The 21,066-nt window shown below is 40.2% G+C and overlaps 1 protein-coding gene across 12 annotated transcripts in view; it reads right to left on the bottom strand.

The window, feature by feature from the left end:
• Positions 1 to 21,066, bottom strand: part of foxj3 (forkhead box J3) — a 168,146-nt gene that overhangs the window by 43,586 nt on the left and 103,494 nt on the right. For all 12 annotated transcript variants that reach the window (XM_043675667.2, XM_043675666.2, XM_043675668.2 and 9 more), the window contains exon 3: positions 20,848 to 20,922. In XM_043675667.2, the coding sequence (XP_043531602.1) occupies positions 20,848 to 20,922 (75 nt within the window). The remainder of the gene's footprint in view (positions 1 to 20,847; positions 20,923 to 21,066) is intronic.

The raw sequence follows: 21,066 nt of genomic DNA, 5'->3' as shown, positions 1-21,066 counted from the left end.
TAACCGTAAGAAGATTTTCACTTTTACAAAAAAGTGCATGCAGCGAAAGTGGTGCTGCCAAGTGTCTTCCCTGGGAACTACACTCAGCATCAAGCCGCCATATCTTTCAACTATGTGTGTGAGCATCTGTGCTTTATCATGGTGAGAGATTAATAGATTTAGTTAAAAATCACACAACACCTGGTTATAGTCCAACAGGTTTATTTGGAAGCACTAAAAGATGAGAGACTTAACAAATAATCCAATCTTTTTCAGTAGATAATTTCAGTTACATCACACTGTAAACTTTAGCTATAAATTCTGTGTCTTACAATCTTATTCTTCACAATCACCTGATGAAGGAGCAGTGCTCCGAAAGCTAGTGCTTCCAAATAAACCTATTGGACAATAACCTGGTGTTGTATTATTTTTAAAGTTTGTACACCCCAGTCCAAAACCGGCATCTCCAAATCATGACGTTATTAGATGACCTGCTTCCTCTCCCTCCTCCACCCCAGTCTTCTGTACCTCCCACTCCCCCAACCTCTGACAGCCTTTACTGTATGTCAGTGTTAATTTAGGGTTTGCGTGTTATTTGGTATGATTTGGTAGGTTATTTCTTGGGTCTGGGAATGCTCAAAAAATTTTCCCATATAATTTAAGGTTAATTACTTCTTCACTTTACGCCATTTCAGCTTGTGAACCATTTCATAGAAATACTCTACTTTTGGGATACTGGGGGACAACTGTATTGAATTGAGTCATCCAAGGATGTAATAATGTGCATCTCTTAACATATATGCTGGATATGTACTCATTTGTGTTCCATCAGTCTCAGTCAGTGGACTGTTTACACTTTGATAACAAATGGTCATTAATAAATTGTTGGGCTCTCTGCAAGCTAAAAAAAGCTGACAAACAAACAGCAAACTATGAATAGCTTCATCTGATGAATTCAGTATAAGATGTCTTGCAGAATAATTAACTAATACTGTAATTGCACTAAGGTTTCCCCATTCAGTTGCACATTTGGCCTGGCAAAATAAATTTTAACTCTGCATCTTAATGATTCTGTGCAGTGTTTAGAAACCTGACTATAAATGTATGTTTTCTCAGTACAGAGAAACTTCAATTATCTGAATTTTGGATTATCCCAACAAGATTGCAAGATCTCGATGCTTGACTAAACTGTGTTATCTGGCATTCGATTAACAGAACTTTTGATTATCCGAACAAAATACTCCCCGTCCTTGTCATTCAGATAATCAAGGCTCCTCTGTATATTATCTGGGCTCATTACCAAAGGTTGCTATACAACTGCTGCAAACCATATGTCTAAAGAACTAGCCAAAACAAAGTGCAGGGGATATCTAGTGTCAGGAACTTGATTGAGTTTTTTAAAGAAATAACAGAGGATTGATGAGGGCAGAGCGGTGGATGTGATCTACATCGCACTCAGTAAGGCATTTGACAAGGTTTCCCATGGGAGACTGGTTAGCAAAGTTGGATCTCATGGAATCCAGGGAGAACTAGCCAATTGGATACAGAACTGGCTCAAAGGTAGAAGACAGAGGGTGGTGGTGGAGGGTCGGCTTTTCAGATGGGAGGCCTGTGACCAGTGGTGTGCTACAAAGATCGGTGCTGGGTCCACCAATTTCCGTCATTCATATAAATGATTTGGATGTGAACATCGGAGGTATAGTCAGTAAGTTTGCAGATGACACCAAAATTGGAGGTGTAATGGACAGCGAAGGAGGTTATCTCAGAATACAATGGGAGTAGATCAGATAGGCTAGTGGGCTGAGGAGTGGCAGATGGAGTTTAATTTAGATAAATGCGAGGTGCTGCATTTTGGAAAAAGCAAATCAGCTCAGGACTTATACACTTAAAGGTAAGGTCCTCGGGAGTGTTGCTGAACAAAGACACCTTGGAGTGCAGGTTCATAGTTCCTTGGAAGTAGAGGTCGCAGGTAGAAAGGATAGTGAAGGAGGCATTTGGTATGCTTTCCCAGAATCGGTCAGAACATTGAGTAAACAAGTTGGGAGGTATTGTTTTGGCTGTACAGGATGTTGGTTAGGCCACTTTTGGAATATTGCGTGCAGTTCTGGTCTCCTTCCTACGGGAAGGATGTTGTGAAATTTGAAAGGGTTCAGAAAAGACTTACAGGGATATGGCTGGGGTTGAAGGATTTGAGCTACAGGGAGAGGCTGAATAGACTGGGACTGTTTTCCTTGGAGCGTCGGAAGCTGAGGGGTGGCCTTATAGAGGTTTATACAATCATGAGGGGCATAGATAGGATAAATGGCCAAAGTCTTTGCCCCTGGGTGGGGGAGTCCAAGACTAGAGGTTTAGAGTGAGAGGGGAAAGATATAAAAGGGACCTAAGGGACAATTTTTTTCACACAGAGTGGTGCATGTATGGAATGAGCTGCCAAAGGAAGTGATGGAGGCTGGTACAATTGCAACATTTAAAAGGCATCTGGATGCGTATATGAATAGGAAGGGTTTAGAGGGATAAGGGCCAAGTGCTGACAAATGGGACTGGATTAAGTTAGGATATCTGCTCGGCATAGATGAGTTGGACCTAAGGATCTGTTTCCGTGCTATACATCTTAATGGCTCGACTGAATACCAACGAAAATAAACAAATTAATTATTCAAATTGAACCTCTCCAAGTTCTTCCTACATAAAATGGTCAATACCAAAATATGATAATTTTCCTTATGAAGCACCTCCTTCGGACTGATCTCAACGTCATTATCTCACGATACAAACACACAGGTCTCACTACTGACTGCACTATACGAAATATGACTGAGGTAATTTAGCAGCTCATATGAAAAAAATGTGGGTCTAAGAATTTACCGTTCATTTAAAAGCTGCTTAATTCTGTAAAAATAATAACCTTATCACTACTTATATATTCAATAGAAATTTCTCACAATTTTGTATTTGAACACATTCATACAATGAACTAAAGACAGACATATAAGACTTCACTCCTTAAGAATGATTTTAAAGGTAAAGCATTATAGGATCGCAATTAATATTACACATTTATGTCTTTTTTTAGTGTTTGATAATTGGAGGGATACATTACTGCACCAAATTTGCACATTTTGCTTGATAAATAACGTAACTTTCAAATGTTACATCCTAACAATGATTTTGTGCAGCAGTTTGGAAACTGGACTATGTGTTGTTTCAGCATATTAGTGAAAATTAGACTATCCTCAAGCAAAGTGTTCCTTCCTTCTCCCTGGCAAATCAATGGATACCTAATTAATTCGTTTTGATTTCTGTAACTTTGACTAATTTTTTTCAGTTTATTTTAGAGTCATAACATCACATAGACATACAGCACAGAAACAGGCCCTTCAGTCCAACTCAACAATGCCGACCAGATATTCTAAATTAGACAAGAGGGGATTTTGGTCACACTTGAGCTATGTTACATCATGAGTGAACATTCTGAAACATTAAACTGTGATAACACAACGTAACTGTTTAACCAATAGGTAAGGAAATATTCTAGAGTGGACAGTTTGCTTAATGCCTGAAATGGAATGTTTTGGCAGCAGCAATGCGCAATAACAGCTGCAGTCCAACTAAAAAAAACACATTCTCCTATTAAAGGTTGCGACACTTGACATTGCTCAGGTTGATATGTGCATGATTTATGGAAATACTATAGTCATCTTTGGAATTTTGCATAATCACACAAAGGGCAAATCTCATGTGCACGTATGGCTCCATTGTTGCAACATATGACCATAATCCAAATTAGGTATATTCATCAACTGTGAGAATCAACTCAATTGTGGAGCTTCAAAATGGAAGGCTTTTTTTCCCCCCCAATTGTAAGAGGAGTTTCTAAAAATTATGATATTCCAATAACATTAAATAGTGGGACCTAATCACTGTCTAGGAGTGAAGATTAGCTAAACCCTATTAAACAGACAATCAGGAGGCTGGAAGAACTCAGCAAGCCAGGCAGTATCAGGTGGTGGAGAAGTCAACATTTTGGGTGTAACCCTTCTTCAGGACTGGGGTGGGAGCTCACCCCCTTTATATGAATCTCCCCTTACACCCACTCCCAGTCCTGAAGAAGGGTTACACCTGAAACGTAGGCTTCTCCACTTCCTGATGCTGTCTAGCTTGCTGTGTTCTTCCAGCCTCCTGATTTTCTACCTGGATTCCAGTACCTGCAGTCTTTTTGTCTCAAACCCTACAAGATAAACAATATAGTAAAAGCTGATATTCCTTAGGTTAGTACAAAAATTAAACTGAAGTGAGTTGTAAAAAGCACAAGCTAAATCTAGGGCTAGCAATATGATCATGATCTAGGCACCTCAACAATACCGAGGGAAAACAAAACTAGAAAGATTAACAAGGTCAGAAATGAATATGAAATGTAAAGAAGTTGATAAACAAAAAAAATTAAAGGAATCAGCAATTAAAACATTAAATGGTGACAAAAGTTGCAAAAATAAGAAGGCGGACTATAAACTAGCAAAATTCTTTGCAACTGCAAGTGTTGCCAGAAGATAGAAAGGAACAAAAAAAGGTATTCAACCAGGCATTACAGGCTTTTTAGCCTAACATTAGCACAGCTCTAAAAGTCATAATACGAGATAATATATAAGACAAGGAGTAATTGTTTAAGTCGGGTTCGGGCTCTCTGTGTTTGTTGGGGTTCGAGCCTCTGTGAGGAGTAAAGTGAGAAAGGGGTTCAAGTCCCCCACTCGCGAAATTTGAGAAGAGTTTGGCTTGGACTGCGGTGCCATGTCGTCCGCTGCGAGGGCTTTTTCTTTTTTTTAAAAGTGTAATTTCAGTGAGACGATGCAAAAAAATAAGAGAAAACGCTGAAATTAAGCTTGTCTAACAGTTGGATCAGGAGGGGGGGGGGGGGGGGGGAGTTTCAATGTACATTGTGCCATGCTGAGAGTCTTTAATGTTTAAAAATCTTGGTTTGTTAAAGTACTGGCTCATAAAATCCTTTTAAGTAACTGTTTATGTAACTGTTTTGCCTTACTTGAATCAGGATCTCAATTCAATGTGTTTTATAGGCTATGTAATGGGGCAGATTTTGTTTTCACACTGAAATTGTACGTTATGTCCTTTTTAAAATTATATAACATGTAACCTTAAAACAAATTGTTTGAGCGCCTTGAGCCCCTGATGTGTTTGAAACTCTACAATGCATGTTCAAAAAAATAATTTGGGTCAGTGGTCATGCTTTAGCCAGATGAGAGTATTGTATTCAAATATCTTTGTTGCTGTGTTTTTAACGCAGAGTGTTCACAAAAAGAAGAGTGCATTTTGAGTTTGATGTTTTGTTAAGATTTTAGAGAATATTAGAACTTGATGCCAAGCTGTTTCAGGTCTGTTAATTATTGTTAAGACTTCATTGGCCCCCCCTCAAATTCAAAGAATGTTGATCTCTACCAAAGTTGCCACCATAATTCTGACTATTTTATATGGAAGTTTCATTTGGAGAACATATTTTAATATATTCTGCATTTGTTACCCATGAATATTTGAAATTTAAATCTGACCTGAAACTGCCTCTTCAACTGCTAAAGCACAAGCAACATTTTGTTGTTTTCTTGCTGTTCCAGACTTTTGAAATACTTTTCCTGACAGCTTTCACATTAGCCAGGTATCAATTTGTTAAAGGAAAGTAATTTTTCACTAACCTGAATGGAGGTACCAGAGGGTTCGATTTTAGGACCATTGATTGTTGTTTATAAGTGACTGAATCGTTCAGGCAATACAATTTAGAAGTTTATGAATTGTATAAACTTGATAATGTCATAAATAGCGAACAGAGTAATAGACTTCAAAGAATGCTGAAATAGGCAGACACAATTTAGTGTAGTTAATTGTGAGTGTCTTCAGACTGATAACTACCTTGGTAAGGAGGGAATGAGAGATGAAATGCAAAGATACTTTCAGCAGCTAACATCTTCTCCAGAGTTTCCTCATTCACACATAAAGCATGCCTTCGGACCACCGCCCACCCCTTCACAACCTGATCCAATGGATTCAACCAGCTCCCCAGTCATGAGCATGAAAAGCGAAAAAGTTAACAACAGTGGTCAGTACGCTTTTTGTCAGTGGCCTTCCTACGGACGTTAAACCACGTGAGCTTTACCTTGTCTTTCAATCAGTTAAAGGATATGAAGGTTCACTGATCAAGTTAACATCACAACAGCCAGTTGGCTTCATTACATTTGACAGCAGAGCAGGAGGAGATGCAGCAAAGAATGCTGCATTCACCTAGCCTGCAGCTGCTGCATACTCAAATGCGCTGTTATCCTCCATCTGAAGCATCTCTGCAAGGACGGAAGTCTCAGCAGTTTTGTGAAGCATTTAATTGCCCTTATCCAAGAAATCAGAATTGTCAGAGGAATCATGCAAAAACAGACCATATTTTGTTTTCAGGTTGGACTTTATTAAAGGAGACTTTGGAGAACTGGCCTATTTACACTTAACTTGGAAGGGATGGGGTTGTCACTCAGGACGGTGAATTTAAGAGCTTTACTGGTGAATTTTGTTTTCCACATGGGAGGATTCTTCAAATTACAATTGCTGCAACGGACTAGTACTTTTTGTTGTTGCATATTGTGTATTAATAACTTGCTTAAATATTGGCTTCCAGAGTCTTATGAAAGCTAGTAATGCCATTGGTTATCATGAAATGTGTATAGGGTATAAGCAGGCAGGGAAAGAGTTAAGTTCTGAGTTTTGTGAAACAAATGGTTCAGCTGAGCATGACTCAGATCAGATAAGAACTTACACTTAATAATGGGATGCTGGAGGCAAGGGTAATGGGTTAACAAGGTGGAAAAGCATTCATTGTGTACAGCCATTTAACAAGATGAGGTAGTATTCAGTATGAGGGGTCAGTTTAACAAGGTGAAAAGTATTCATTAACTGAAGTCAGTTATTCATTGTGTAACAGCAGTTGGATTAATCTTTCTTATTGATAATGACTAATGATACCATTACTATTGTAATGGACATCCAATCAATATTCATGTTGCCTTATCTGGATGTTCCTCCCTGTAAAATGACTATATAATTTATTAAGAAACTGCACTTCCAGAGAAGACCATGAACCCATGGGCGATCGTTCTCTCTCCCTCCAGGGCCTGGAATAAAGATGAAGGAGGTAAAACTACACTGTGTCTCTTAGCATTTTGCTTCAACTGAAGAGGGAACAGGATGACATTATTAGGTTGCAATTTGATAGATATTTCAAAATAATGAGTCTGGACAGGAGATAGGGAGAAGCTGCACCTATTGGCAGTCAGACCAGATGAGACCAAGTTTAAGTGACTGGCAAAAAAAAGCAATGGTGACAAGAGAAGCAATTTTTAAAGACTTGGCATACTGTGCCAAAAGTGTTGTGGAGGCAGATTCAACAGAGGTCTTCAGAAGGAGCAGGATGATTATCCAAAGTGAGAGGTTGCAGATGTATAGGGAAAAAGTAAAGGTAAGAGGTTGTGCTGAATTGTTCTTCTAGAGATTCAGCACAGCCATAAAAGGATTTCTGTGCTGTGTCGATTCTATGATTTTCACGCTATTGCCTGAGAAATCTTTTGGGGAGCTGGCTGTACACAAGTTGGCTACTGAGTTTCTTCCTTGGCTGTAAAGCAAATGAGGCATCAGGTGGTACTGTAAGATGCTACATAAATGCAATTAATTAATTTTAGGTCATTGGTTAGACTAGTGTCACATCATTGTGTCCATTTGTAAAACAAAGTTAAATACTTGAGCGAAGCATGCAACAGGCATTATTAGATAATACCAGAGAAAATGTTTTAGCTATTAAGAGGCTTTTTCCATTCGAAGAGTGAAGTCAAGACCGGTTCTAGATGTGCTGCTCAAACATTGATAAGATGAAAAAATCGGTTTCCACAGGTCTGTTAGTAGGTAGCAGAAGGTACAAAGTTTAAGCTTACCAAAAAAAATAGGTGTTTATTTATAGAAGAGCTATTTATAGAAGAGCTACAGAGGGGAAATAGAATTTATTAAAAAAAAAGACTTTTTTAAAAACTAGCAAAATACTTGAAAAAGATGAATAGGATATGAAAAGAAAGGGCAGAGAAGCTGGTCTAAACAAAATAAAAACTTGCATAACTGCTAGACCTCCCAGAATGTTTTACAGCCAATGAAGTTATTTTGGCATGTAGTTACTATTGTAGAAAAGAATATGGATCAGCCAGTTTGAACAGCGTGCTTCCACAATTAGAAATGCAATAATGAACATATGGACTGCTTCGTGTGATACTGTATGAAGGATAAATATTGGTCAGGTCACAAGGATGAACTTCCCTGCCATTCTTCAAAATATTGCAACATATTTTAACATCTACGCAGATAGAGAGAACCAAAATTTAATAATTCATACACAAGTCTGCAGCTCCAACACAGCAACCTTTTCTTAGAACAACCTTGATTATCTAATGAGACAGGTGGGAAGTATTTTGTTCAGATAACTGATCTGATCGTAAACAAAGGAAACCATACTGAACACAATTACTAAAAAAGCATGTTTACAGCAGTTTTATTTCATTCAATTGATAAACTGTGTACAAACACTGGATATTGCTTAAAAATTCATGATATTTTACAAATCAAATCACTTTTTGGCTAGAGTTTAACTGAAGTCTGAAAGTTTTCACTGACATATTCCTCAGGTTGATCCTGGTCCTCGGCAGCAACTGACATCTTTTTGCTCGGTGTTGTACTGCCATCCAGACTAACCAAGTGTTGTCCCTCCCTCCCCCCTCAGCGACCACCAAGCCCTTAGAGAGAGAGGCGCAAAAAAACAGGGGTAAGACAAGAGAAAGGGAAGATTTTTTTGCTGACTTCAGTTTCTGTCCTCTCATCAATATTTTAGGGAAGTAATGCTTTCCTCCTGTTCATTTCCACATGTGCTCTCCCCCATCAAAAAAAAGTTACATTAAACCTTGTCAGCTGAAAGATATTGAACTACCTTTTGTTTGGAAAAAAGTTGTCATGGGATAATGAGAAGAAAAAGCAACAGAAACGAAAAGTACAAATGCATTTTTTGACTTCCAGAGAATGAGCTGAGGAAAAAAATTGTGTTTGCAAAACAGAGGGGGTCAATGTTGAGAGGGAATCTTGCTGTTAGAACGCACAGCTTGGGCTTGCACATATGTTCTTGTGTGCTCACAGTCACAAATCTTTATTCTTCGGAAGATTAAGTATTGGAGAGCTTTTTTAAATCAAAAGTGTAAGACTTAACTCTCAACATCACATCTAGAGTATATGTTTGAAGTTAATTATTTATTAAAGCATAGTTGCACCTATATTCCTGTTCAAAATTTACAAAATGATGCATTACGTGGATGAGGAATAGAATTTTCCTACTTCAATTGAAATGCATGTACAGGGACCTTGAGATCTTGTTCGCATCGTCCGAAATTCAGATAATTGATGTTCAAATAACCAAGGTTGTTCTGTATTACACTGTAGTGTCAGGATCAAGTCCTGAAGTGAGACTTGAACCCAGAACCTTTACCTCAGGTGGGACTTCTAACAATTGAGCAATGGCAGACATTTCAGTGGGTAAATAAAGTCACATACTCATATAGCATGGAAATAGATCCTTCGGTTCAACTCGTCTATGCCAATCAAGTTTCCCAAACTGAACTAATCCCACTTGTCTGCATTTGGCCCACATCCCTCTAAACATTTCCTATTCATGCACCTGTCTGAAAGTCTTTTAAATGTTGTACCATACCCATCTATACTATTTCTTCTTGCAGTTTGTTCGATATATGCACCATCCTCTTTAAGAAAAAGTTGCCTCTCAGGTCCCTTCTAAATTGTTCTCTTCTCACCTTAAACCAATTCCATCTAATTTTGGACTCTCCTTTGCACCTTATCTATGCCGCTTATGATTTTATAAACATTTATCAATAGGTATTCCCTTTTCATCATGTGGTTACAGACACAATGGTCTCCTTGTGCATTATATAATTCTATGACTTGTGTGTTTTGGAAAGCCCAAGGAGGTAGTCACAACACTGGCGCTGATTGTTTATTCCATCCTGCTCAAAAGCACAGGATATCTGCATTGCCTTTGTCCTCTTAACCTAGGAGAACACTTGAGCCACAGCTCTGTTGGACTGCATCCCCTGAAGCTGAGAAACACTCCACTTTGAACTGAATTTAAGCAATTTCAAATTATAATTGAGTGTTCCTAGTGAACGTGACCAAAGCGCAAAACTATTCTCCAATTCAGCATTAATCAGGAATCTCATTCAAAGGTGAGTGTGGCTGACACAGGAATGGAAAATAATGCAGTAGGTGGTGCTATTCTGAGACTGCGGTTGAGTCACATTGTTTGAAAGACCACAGAGATCTTCACGCTGCATCTAATTGTGTGGTATCTGTTCTATGGGTGCATGTTGTTGATTATAGGTGTCTGAAATGGAATCAATTCAAATCCTGGCATTGAAATCCCACACCTTGATGACAACACAAAACTACTTAAAACAAACACAATGAGCTTGCTCCCTTAGTAACGGTAGACATATTGCGTCATACAAAACAAAACTCTAGATTGCGACAGCAAAACATTAACATCTGCCAAAGAGGGCGTGAACGATCAGCACAGGAGTCCTAAACTGTAAATGTCTGCCCTCAAGAGTCTGCCCTACTATCGGTCAGCGAATGTTAGTAATCTATGAAGAGCTAAATCCAAGATGTCCATGTTAAGTGAATTGTATCCTCAAACAACACTGCCTCTTACGATTACTAAAAATAGAGCCAACAAAATGAAAACAAATGTAACAGAAAGGATTAAACACTTTTAGTCTGTCCTAAATTTGGCTCAGCAGCAAATTGAACACATTGGAAAGGAGTTCTATCCAAAATCACTGTCATGGGTGAGTGCCAGGAAACATTCCCTTGTGCCTAAAAATACATTTGTCAGGTGACACAACAAACATTTAAGACAACACCTGGTTTCTGATCGAAGCACATCCTCCCAAAACACAAGACAATTGGATATAAATCCAAATCTAGTTAAACAAATTGGGGATAGAAAGTATCCAAACAGAAAATCCCAACTTCACTTTCATTCAATAGAACTTTGTTTGCATAGATCTCTACCTTTAAATGGTAGAAATACCCCATTGTATCGTTTACAAATTTGTTTTCTCCACAAACATAGACAGACTGCCACATATTCAAATCAAATACAGAGATCCCCAGGCAAGCTCTGCAAATATTGACAAATACTTGAAGACTTTTTACAGATTCTAAAATAAACGCAGGGACCTCCCCCTCAGGTCTTAGGTTTTGATTTTAACTTCCTAAAATCAGGAAATCAAGTACATAATTCCTCTGAATGTTATCATGCACTATGGCTAGATCTGGATGAAAAAGAATCTCATGACTAAGCTAAGCAACTTGCAATCTTGGATAAAAGTCCTGCAGATACTAAAAATGACAATGTGATGGAGAAACACAGCAGGTTTTACAGCATGTAGGATGGAAGAAACAGAGTTAATGCTTTGACTCCAATATGACTCTTTCTCGGAATATGTCAAGATCACTTTGAAAATGCCTTATAGCCCTGCTAATACTTATAGTTCCAATATCAGCAAAATAAGGTGGTGTGATAGGCCTGGGAATTGTCTAACATGTTCCCTTCCAAACCAGTATCTTTTATTATCACCTTGAAAGTTTCCTTGCTCATTGAGCTGTTCGACTCTTGTCCAGTAAAAACTTGAGTTTGAAGAGTAAGGCATGGAGGATATAGCATTTTATAAAGTGCTTTTCATGATCTCAAGGTGCCCCAAATTGTTTAACAGCCAATCACCTGTACCTAAAATGTTTCCCTGTCATAAAGTGGGAAATGAGGCAACCAGTGTGTACACAGCAAAGTCGCACTAGTAGCAATAAGTTGAATGACCGGACATTCTTTATTCAGTACCACTGCCTGAGCAGCGATATTGGCCAGGACACCAGACAAACGTGCCTGCGCATCTTTAAATAGCATGAGATCTTTAATGCTGGGTGAAGACACAGAAGTGACCTCAGCAGTTTAATTTCCTGAAAGACAGCAACTATGATTGTGCCATCATCTTTTACTAATGTGGTGAAGTGTCAGTCTGGAGTGTGCACTCAAGTCCAGGAGTGAGAACTGAAATTATAGGTCAGTGTGTTTTAAAAACAAGGCCAACACATGATCAAGGGAACTACTGGCTGCTTTGGTATTGTGAAATTCAATGCACAATGTATAGGAGCAGCTGTTATAGTACTGGGAGTCCACATGATTATAAACTTCTTCTTTAATTAGTCCCACAGTACATAGAAAGCATTCAACAGTAATTAATTTCTTGGCTTCAAAGTGCCTACTGGGAGATTGGATAGTGCAACGTGTGAAGATATTCGCCAGTAAATGGAGTGCAGGTTTAAATTCAATCCAGATGAAGGGGATGAAAATATTCCATCTCAGCTGATGGAAGTGTGAGACTGTCAAACAGCATTCTCAACCCACTTCCTGGTGGGCATGTACACAAAATAAACTGTCCCTAAATTCAGCACAAAATGACTATCAATATGTTGGAGATTACCAATAACTAGCATTGTACTGGACCTGCACAGTATTGTAACTACAAGTCATCAGATGCTGGAAATTCTGAAGCAAAGAACCCATCTCCTGACTCCCATAGCCTGTCCACCATCTATGTAGCACAAGTCATTAGTGTGACTGAATACTGATCACTTGTCTGAATTGGTGCAACTCCAAGACTCAAAATGCTCAATATCATCCAGAACAAAGCAACCAGCTTGACTGGCATCCCAGCCACCACTTTCAACATTCATTGCCTCCACCACTGAAGCAAAGTGACAGCAGTGATTACCATCCACAGGATGCACTGCAGCAACTCACCAAGACTCATCAGCATCTTCCAAACTTGCAAACTCGACCACCTAGAAAGACAAGGGCAGCAAACACATGGGAACACCACACGAGCAAATTTCCTTCCAAGCCATGCACCATCCTGACATGGATGACATATTGCTATTCTTCACTGCATCAAATCCCTGGCATTTTCTACACCACACCTAAGGACTGCCACAGTTCCAGATGGTGGCTCTCCACCACCTTCTCAAGAACAGTTAGGTATGGACAATGAGTGCGGGCATAGCCAGTGATGCCCAAACCATATGAAGTATTTTAAAAAACTTGGGATGAAATGGGTATGCTTCTCTCAAGTGGAGGCTGAGACAGAGGAAACACAAGATTGAACTTGTATTCAACTCAGTGTTGAAACTGAAAAAAATCAGAGGAATCTCAATTATCTGAATATCCATTATCCGAATTTCGGATTATCCAAAGATCTCAAAGTCCTGATAGAAACATTACATCAAAGACGTGCTTCCAACACTGATTGCGTCTTTTGTTTACATTGATTAAAAGTGAACTGGCTTACTGAAATGCTGCCAAGAACAATACTGGACATCGATGGGAGCCCAGGCACCGTCTCCAAGTGACTGACCTCCCGCCCTCCCTCTCCCTCTCTCTCCCACCCCCCCCCCACCCCACACTTTCCCTGGAGTTCTACACAGGGGTGTACCTATGGAGGCTATTTGGAGACTTAACACACCCCCCCACAAGGCAGCAGCAGTCAGCCCGGGTGGGAGGGCACAGTGGGTGGGGTGGCCGGATCAGACTGGGGCAGGTGCATAGACAGGGGTCGGATGCAGACAGGATTGGTGTTAGATGGGGTTGGGGGGCAGAGGCGGCGTTGGACAGCGGACCGGGGCGGAGAGGAGGAGAAGAGATGCGGTGTTGAACAGGGTTGGGGGGAGAGAGAGGGCACACAGGGTGGCGGGGCTTGCATGCTGTGTGCTGCTCTTTCATCTCCTGAATGGGGAATGGACTTAACAGAAAACTCCAAGCACCTCAGGAAAGGTATTGAATCAATTAACCAAATAATCAATTTTCCGATAGAAATGGTGCCCGCCCATCTCGTTCGGATAATCGAGGTTCCTCTGTATTTAAAATGAATAGAATTCTTTTTCTCAGAAGTAATCCCCCCTCACCTTGCTGAACATTATTCATAACAAACAAATGCATCCAAATAATTGTGTTTAAATTACATTTGTTTCAAACTGTAAATGTTTTACTGCTGTGAATGCTTCAAAAGACAATAAACTCATTCCTGTGATCACTAAAGAGCACTGGATTCACACCCAGTAATACCCAGATTTTAAAAACTCTTATCCTTTTATTGAGATTCCTCTATAGCAATGACTACTTGAGAGAACTTTTGGTCTTGTATCCATCCCCAATTTCTTCTGTTTCTATAGTGGAGGTTGGACCTTCAGCTGCTATGCCACTACATTCCCTAAACCTCTCCATCCTTGGAGATGGACTTATGGTCAAAGGTCAAGATTAGTGTGGTGCTGGAAAAGCATAGCAGTCAGGGAGTATCCGAGGAGCCGGAAAATCGACGTTTCAGGCAAAAGCCCTTCTTTAGGAAGATGATTTTCCTGCTTCTCGGATGCTGCCTGACCTGCTGTGCTTTTCCAGCACCATTTTCATCTTGACTCTCATCTCCAGTACTCACTTTCGCCTTATGGTCTTTTTCTTTGCAAATTTCTCCATGAAGGATAGGTGACACAGAATGGTCCAACTACTTAAAGTGTTCCACAGCAATGAGGCCGGACACATCCTTCACAACACTGAGAACAAGTAGAACCTCAGTACAAAGTGAAACTTAGTTCTTGCACGCCAAGATTCTACTCTCAGCTTGATGCAGCCATATCAAAAGGTGGCTATGAGGATGTGGGTGGCGTTGGTTACATTCTTTCCCACCTTATCACAAGTTTTGTACATCGTGTCACTGTGGACATGGGCTATCCTAGACCTCCAGATGAAGTGGAAAATGGCTCCAGTGACCGCAATGGCACAGGCTCTGGAAATGGGCAAGACCTGCACCACATACAACAGAATGCCTCACACCTGATGACCAGGTTTTTACCACAATGAAGAGAGAGCAATACTGTCAATATTTCAGTTTCCGCCTCATCTTGGCGATAGCTCTTCCCAAGGTTTTGCATACACCTTGGCCCCTCTGAATTATATTCCCAGCACCTTCTGGTAGTCTGTCCAGATGGCAAAGGGGATATTGGATTGATTGGCCCAGTTCCTAAAGAACATGGCCTTGCTCTTGCCTCGGCTCCCAAGGCCAGTTTGAACTGGTAGCAGATGCTCATGACTCTGCGTAATGACAGCTGATCCGAGCAGAAAATGATGACGTCATCCATGTACAAAGAGGTTTTGACCTGCAGGCCTCTGCTGATTAAAACAGTTACCCCATTCAGGCTCGCATCCTTCCTGATGGACTCAGCAAAAGGCTCTACACACAAACAAGGGAGGAGAGTGGGCAGTCCTGCCTGAGTCCAGATCTCATCAGGAAGCTGATTCCTACCCATTAACTGAGAATGCACTAATGACGTTGGTATAGGCAGTCGTATCCAATTGTGGATTCCCTTCCCAAAGCCCATTTTGGAGAGCATATCCCACAGGTATGTGTGCGATATCCTATCGAAGACTTTCTCCCGGTCCAGGCTGATGAAGCAGGCATCCATCCCATCTTGTACGTAAGTGATTATATCCCTGAGGAGTGTGAGACTCTCAAAGATTGTCCTGTCCGGTATAGCACAGGTTTGGTCTGGGTGAATCACCAATCCTAGAGCAGACCTGACGGAGTTGGCAATGACCTTAGACAGGATGTTGTAATCCACATTCAGCAGTGAAATTAGCTGTCAATTTCTAAATTCCTCCCTCTTTCCCAGTCCACTTGTAGATGCGGATGATGGTACCTTTCCTAATGTATTTGCACACACTATCTGATAGAAGCATATTCATGCACCTTCAGCAGACTCTGGCCAAACAAGTCCCATGGAGCTGAATACAATTCAGCCAGTAAGCTGTTGCTTCCAAGGACCTTGGTCAGCTCATCCAGAGAGAACAGCTGGTCTGGCCTCTTCTGTACACTGTCATCTAGCACCTCTGTGATAAACTTAAATGAAAACAGACTGATTAGCAAGGTTAGATCTCATGGAATACAGGGAGAACTAGCCAATTTGGATACAGAACTGGCTCAAAGGTAGAAGACAGAGGGTGGTTTTTCAGACTGGAGGCCTGTGACCAGTGGAGTGCCACAAGGATCGGTGCTGGGTCCTCTACTTTTCGTCATTTACATAAATGATTTGGATGCGAGCATAAGAGGTACAGTTAGTAAGTTTGCAGATGACACCAAAATTGGAGGTGCAGTGGACAGCGAAGAGGGTTACCTCAGATTACAATGGGATCTTGACCAGATGGGCCGATGGGCTGAGAAGTGGCAGATGGAGTTTAATTCAGAAAAGTGCGAGGTGCTGCATTTTGGGAAAGCAAATCTTAGCAGGACTTATACACTTAATGGTAAGGTCCTAGGGAGTGTTGCTGAACAAAGAGACCTTGGAGTGCAGGTTCAAAGCTCCTTGAAAGTGGAGTCACAGGTAGATAGGATAGTGAAGGCGGCGTTTGGTATGCTTTCCTTTATTGGTCAGAGTATTGAGTACAGGAGTTGGGGGGTCATGTTGCAGCTGTACAGGACATTGGTTAGGCCATTTTGGAATATTGCATGCAATTCTGGTCTCCTTCCTATCAGAAAGATGTTGTGAAACTTGAAAGGGTTCAGAAAAGATTTACAAGGATGTTGCCAGGGTTGGAGAATTTGAGCTATAGGGAGAGGCTGAACAGGCTGGGGCTGTTTTCCCTGGAACGTCGGAGGCTGAGGGGTGACCTTATAGAGGTTTACAAAATTATATAGGGGCATGGATAGGATAAATAGACAAAGTCTTTTCCCTGGGGTCAGGGAGACCAGAACTAGACAGCATAGGTTTAGGGTGAGAGGAGAAAGATATAAAAGAGACCTAAGGGGCAACTTTTTGAAGCAGAGAATGGTACGTGTATGGAATGAGCTGCCAGAGGATGTGCTGGAGGCTGGTACAATTGCAACATTTAAGAGGCATTTGGATGGGTATATGAATAGGAAGGGTTTGGAGGAATATGGGCCAGGTGCTGACAGGTGGGACTAGACTGGGTTGGGATATCCAGTCGGCATGGATGGGTTGGACCGAAGGGTCTGTTTCCATGCTCTATGACAACTACGTAGCTATGAAAGCTGAGGTAGCTCAAGTGAAGTGGGATATAATGCTAGAGGAAGAATCAATAGAGACAGGGTGGCTGACAGCAAAGGCAATATTTCAGAATACATACATTCCTATTATAAAGGAAAATTGTAAAGTGAGAACCTAGCACCCGTGGTTAGTTTAAGAAATTAAGAAAAGCATTAAAATTAAGACAAAAAAAGCACATAACTGCACAGACTTTCTAACAGGTCACATACTTGGCTAGAATACAAAAATGGCACAGAAGGACTAAAAAATTAATCAACAGAAAGAAACAAGGGTATAAGAGGAAGCTAACTCTAAATGCAAAAACAAATAGCCAAAGTTCTGACAAGTATTTAAAAAGAAAAGAAGTGAAGTTGAGTGATCACCCTCTAGAGCTGAAAATGTGTTGCTGGAAAAGCGCAGCAGGTCAGGCAGCATCCAGGGAACAGGAGAATCGACATTCCTGAAGAAGGGCTTATGCCCGAAACGTCGATTCTCCTGTTCCCTGGATGCTGCCTGACCTGCTGCGCTTTTCCAGCAACACATTTTCAGCTCTGATCTCCAGCATCTGCAGACCTCACTTTCTCCTCAAAGATGATCACCCTCTAGAAACAAACTGGGGAGTTCATAAATGATACGTTAAAAAGAGTAGATGAAAGCAATAAAATAATTGGTTCCTGTCTTCGCTACAGAGGAGACAAAAAAAAAAGATCAGTAGTATTTGTAAATCAGGACGTGAAAGTAAGAGAGGAACTTAGGAAAATCACAATCACAAGGGAAGTGGTACAAACCAAACTGATGAAGTTGTGGATTGACAGGTCTGGGTCTAAATGGATATCATAATTAGGTCTTAAAAGGGTGGCCAATGAGGTAAAATGAATTGGTCCAAGTTTTCTAAAATTCTTTGGATTCTGGAAGGGTTCCGTCAGGCAGCAAAGTAGCAATTTTTCTATTTGAGAAGGGCAAGAGGCAGAATAACTGATCCTATATGTCAGTTAGCTCTATATCTGTCATGAGGATGATATTCAAGAGGTTACAGTTGGACACTTAGGAAATCTCAATAACTGGGAAACTTTTAACTTTGTGAAAGGGAAATCATGTTTAACCAAATTGTTGAAGCTCCAAGAAAGAGGAATGTGCGCAGTGGAAAACGGGGAGCCTGTCGGCATACGAACTTGGATTTCCAGATAAAAAGTTACAGTACAAAGTAGGAATTTATGGTGTTGGAAGTATTATGAACAATGGTGTAAGGATGGCTGGCAGAAAACAGTATGCTTAAATAGGTCTTTTTCAGATTGACAGTATGCGATGTGTGCAGCTCTGTAGGAGTCTGTGCTCGGGCGTCAGCTTATCACAATTTATATCAGCTGCTGAGATAACAGAGTGAAGGCATGACTGCTAAATTTTATAATAACCTGAAGATGGGTAATTTGGCAGATGCAGTATAATATGAGAAAATGTGAAGTTGTTCACTTTGACATAAAGAATTAAAATGCAGACTATAACTTAAATAGAGATCAGCTGCAGAATTCCGAGGTATAGAAAGATCTAGGTGTTCAAGTGCAGGAGTTGCTCATGATTAATGAGCAATTAATTATGGAGGCTACTGGAAGGCTATTGTTTACTACAAATGCAATTGAAAATAGAAGTAACAATGGCTCAGTTAGAGTCATACAGCATAGAAAAAGACCTTCGACCCAACTAGTCCATGCCTGCTATAATCCCAAACCAAACTTGCCTGCACTTGGCTCATATCCCTGAAAATGTTTCTTATTCATGTACTTATCCAAATGCTTTTTAAATGTTGTAACTGTACACATACCCACCACTTTCTCTGGTAGTTCAGTCCACACACAAACAACTCTAAAAAAAATTGCCCATTATATCTTTTTTAAAATCTTTCTCCTCCTCACCTGACAAATATGGCCCCTACTCTTGAAATTCTCCACCCTAGGGGAAAGACACCTGCCACTCACCTTATTTATACCCCTCATTATTTTATTAACCTCTATAAAGGTTACCCCACAACCTCCTATGCTCCAGTGAAAGAAGTCCCAGTCTATCCAGCCTCTTTTTATAACTCAAACCCTCCATTCCTGACATCCTGGTAAATCTCTTCTGAACTCTCTCCAGCTTAATAATATCCTCCCAACAACAGGGAGTCCAGGACTGAATACAGTACTCCAAAAGAGACCTCACCAATATTCTGGACAACCTCAATATAACATCCCAACTCCTATACTCAAAGATCTGAGCAATGCAGGCAAGCGTGGAAAACCCCTTCTTAACCACCCTATCTATATGTGACGCAAACTTCAAAAAATTATGTACTTGAATGCCTAGGTCTCTCTGTTCCAAAACACCACCCAGGGCCCTCCATTAATTTTATAAGGCCTGCCCTTGTTTGTTGCACCAAAATGCAATACCTCACATTAAACTCCACTTGACAGTCTTCAGCCCATTGGCCCAATTGATAACCACCTTCATTGCCCACTATCCCACCAACCTTGGTGTCGTATGCAAACGAACTAACCATGCCGTCTATATTCTCATCTAAATTATTTATATATTTTATTTATCATTTATATATATGGGGCATTGGTGAGACCACAGCTGAAGAACTGTGTACACTTTTGGTCTCCTTATTTAAGAATGTAAGTAAATGCATTGGAAGTGATTCAGAGAAAATTTACTAGATTGATACTTGGAAAGGGTATTTATCTTGCTTCCACTGATATAGGAGAGTGAGGAATCATTTCCAACAACTGTATAAGATCCCGAATTATCGAAGTTAAAAGTCATACATCACCAGGTTATAGTGCAACAAGTTTATTTTCAAGTACAGAAAATGTGTAAATGCCTGATTCAGCTGCACTACTCAAAAGGTAGAGCAAAACATCATCCGGTCACAATGCAATGCCATCCATGCTCTCAAAACCAATCACAACCGAAAGCTTGTACCTCCAAATAAACCTGATGAACAATAAACTGGTGTTGTGTGATTATTACTTTGTCCACCCCAGTCCAACACTGGCACCTCCATATCTGAATTATCTTGACAAGGTGGATGTGGAAAGGGTGTTTCCTCTCACTGGTGAGTTCAAAACTAAGGGATATTGTTGTAAAATTAGTGGCCACATTTTGAGAACAGAAATAATGAGAATAATTTTCAGTGCATTTTTGTGCAACTTTGGAATTTCCTGTTTCAGAAGACTGTGCAAGTGGGAAAATTGAACATTTTTAAGGCCCAAGATAGATTCTTGTTAGGCAATGAAATTGAAGGTTATCCAGAGGAGGTAGGAATGGAATTCAAAACAAAACCATCAGCCATGATCTTAATGAATTAGGAGTAAGTTCAAGATTCCGAATTCATATGTTTATATGTAACTAATCAGAGTTGAGAAAGCTGATGTCAAATCAATTCAAGCACCTGATATGAAGTCCTCTAAAAAGCAACAATGGAGCAGTCCAAGGTCCAGACTGTTTGACTGGATTGTCACAAGTGGTTATCACACTGCTGAGAGAACTGAAAATAGCAATATGAAGGAAGTTTGCTGCTTTAAGTTCAACATATACTTGTTCATCTCTTTGGCTTTCAAGCGCAATGTCACAAAATACAGCAATAATAAACTATACACTTACCTTGCCTGGATCATCCTTGGACCGAGGCACTTTCAGGAAACATTTATTTAATGATAAATTGTGTCGAATGGAGTTCTGTAAGAAAACACAAAGATCAATGTTTAAAAATAAAATCAAATACCAAGTGAAATAATAGTAGACAAATATTGCAATAGGTAATTCAATAGCTCAACCTAAAATAAAAACACTGATACAAGAAGTCATAGTTTACTAGCAGTG

The sequence above is a fragment of the Chiloscyllium plagiosum genome, unplaced genomic scaffold (assembly GCF_037043375.1).
Source record: "Chiloscyllium plagiosum isolate Xiang-an unplaced genomic scaffold, Cpla_swu_hap1 HiC_scaffold_37, whole genome shotgun sequence".
Taxonomy (NCBI): domain Eukaryota; kingdom Metazoa; phylum Chordata; class Chondrichthyes; order Orectolobiformes; family Hemiscylliidae; genus Chiloscyllium; species Chiloscyllium plagiosum.
The sequence above is the reverse complement of the archived record's forward strand: the minus strand, read 5'-3'. Positions and strand labels throughout refer to the sequence as shown.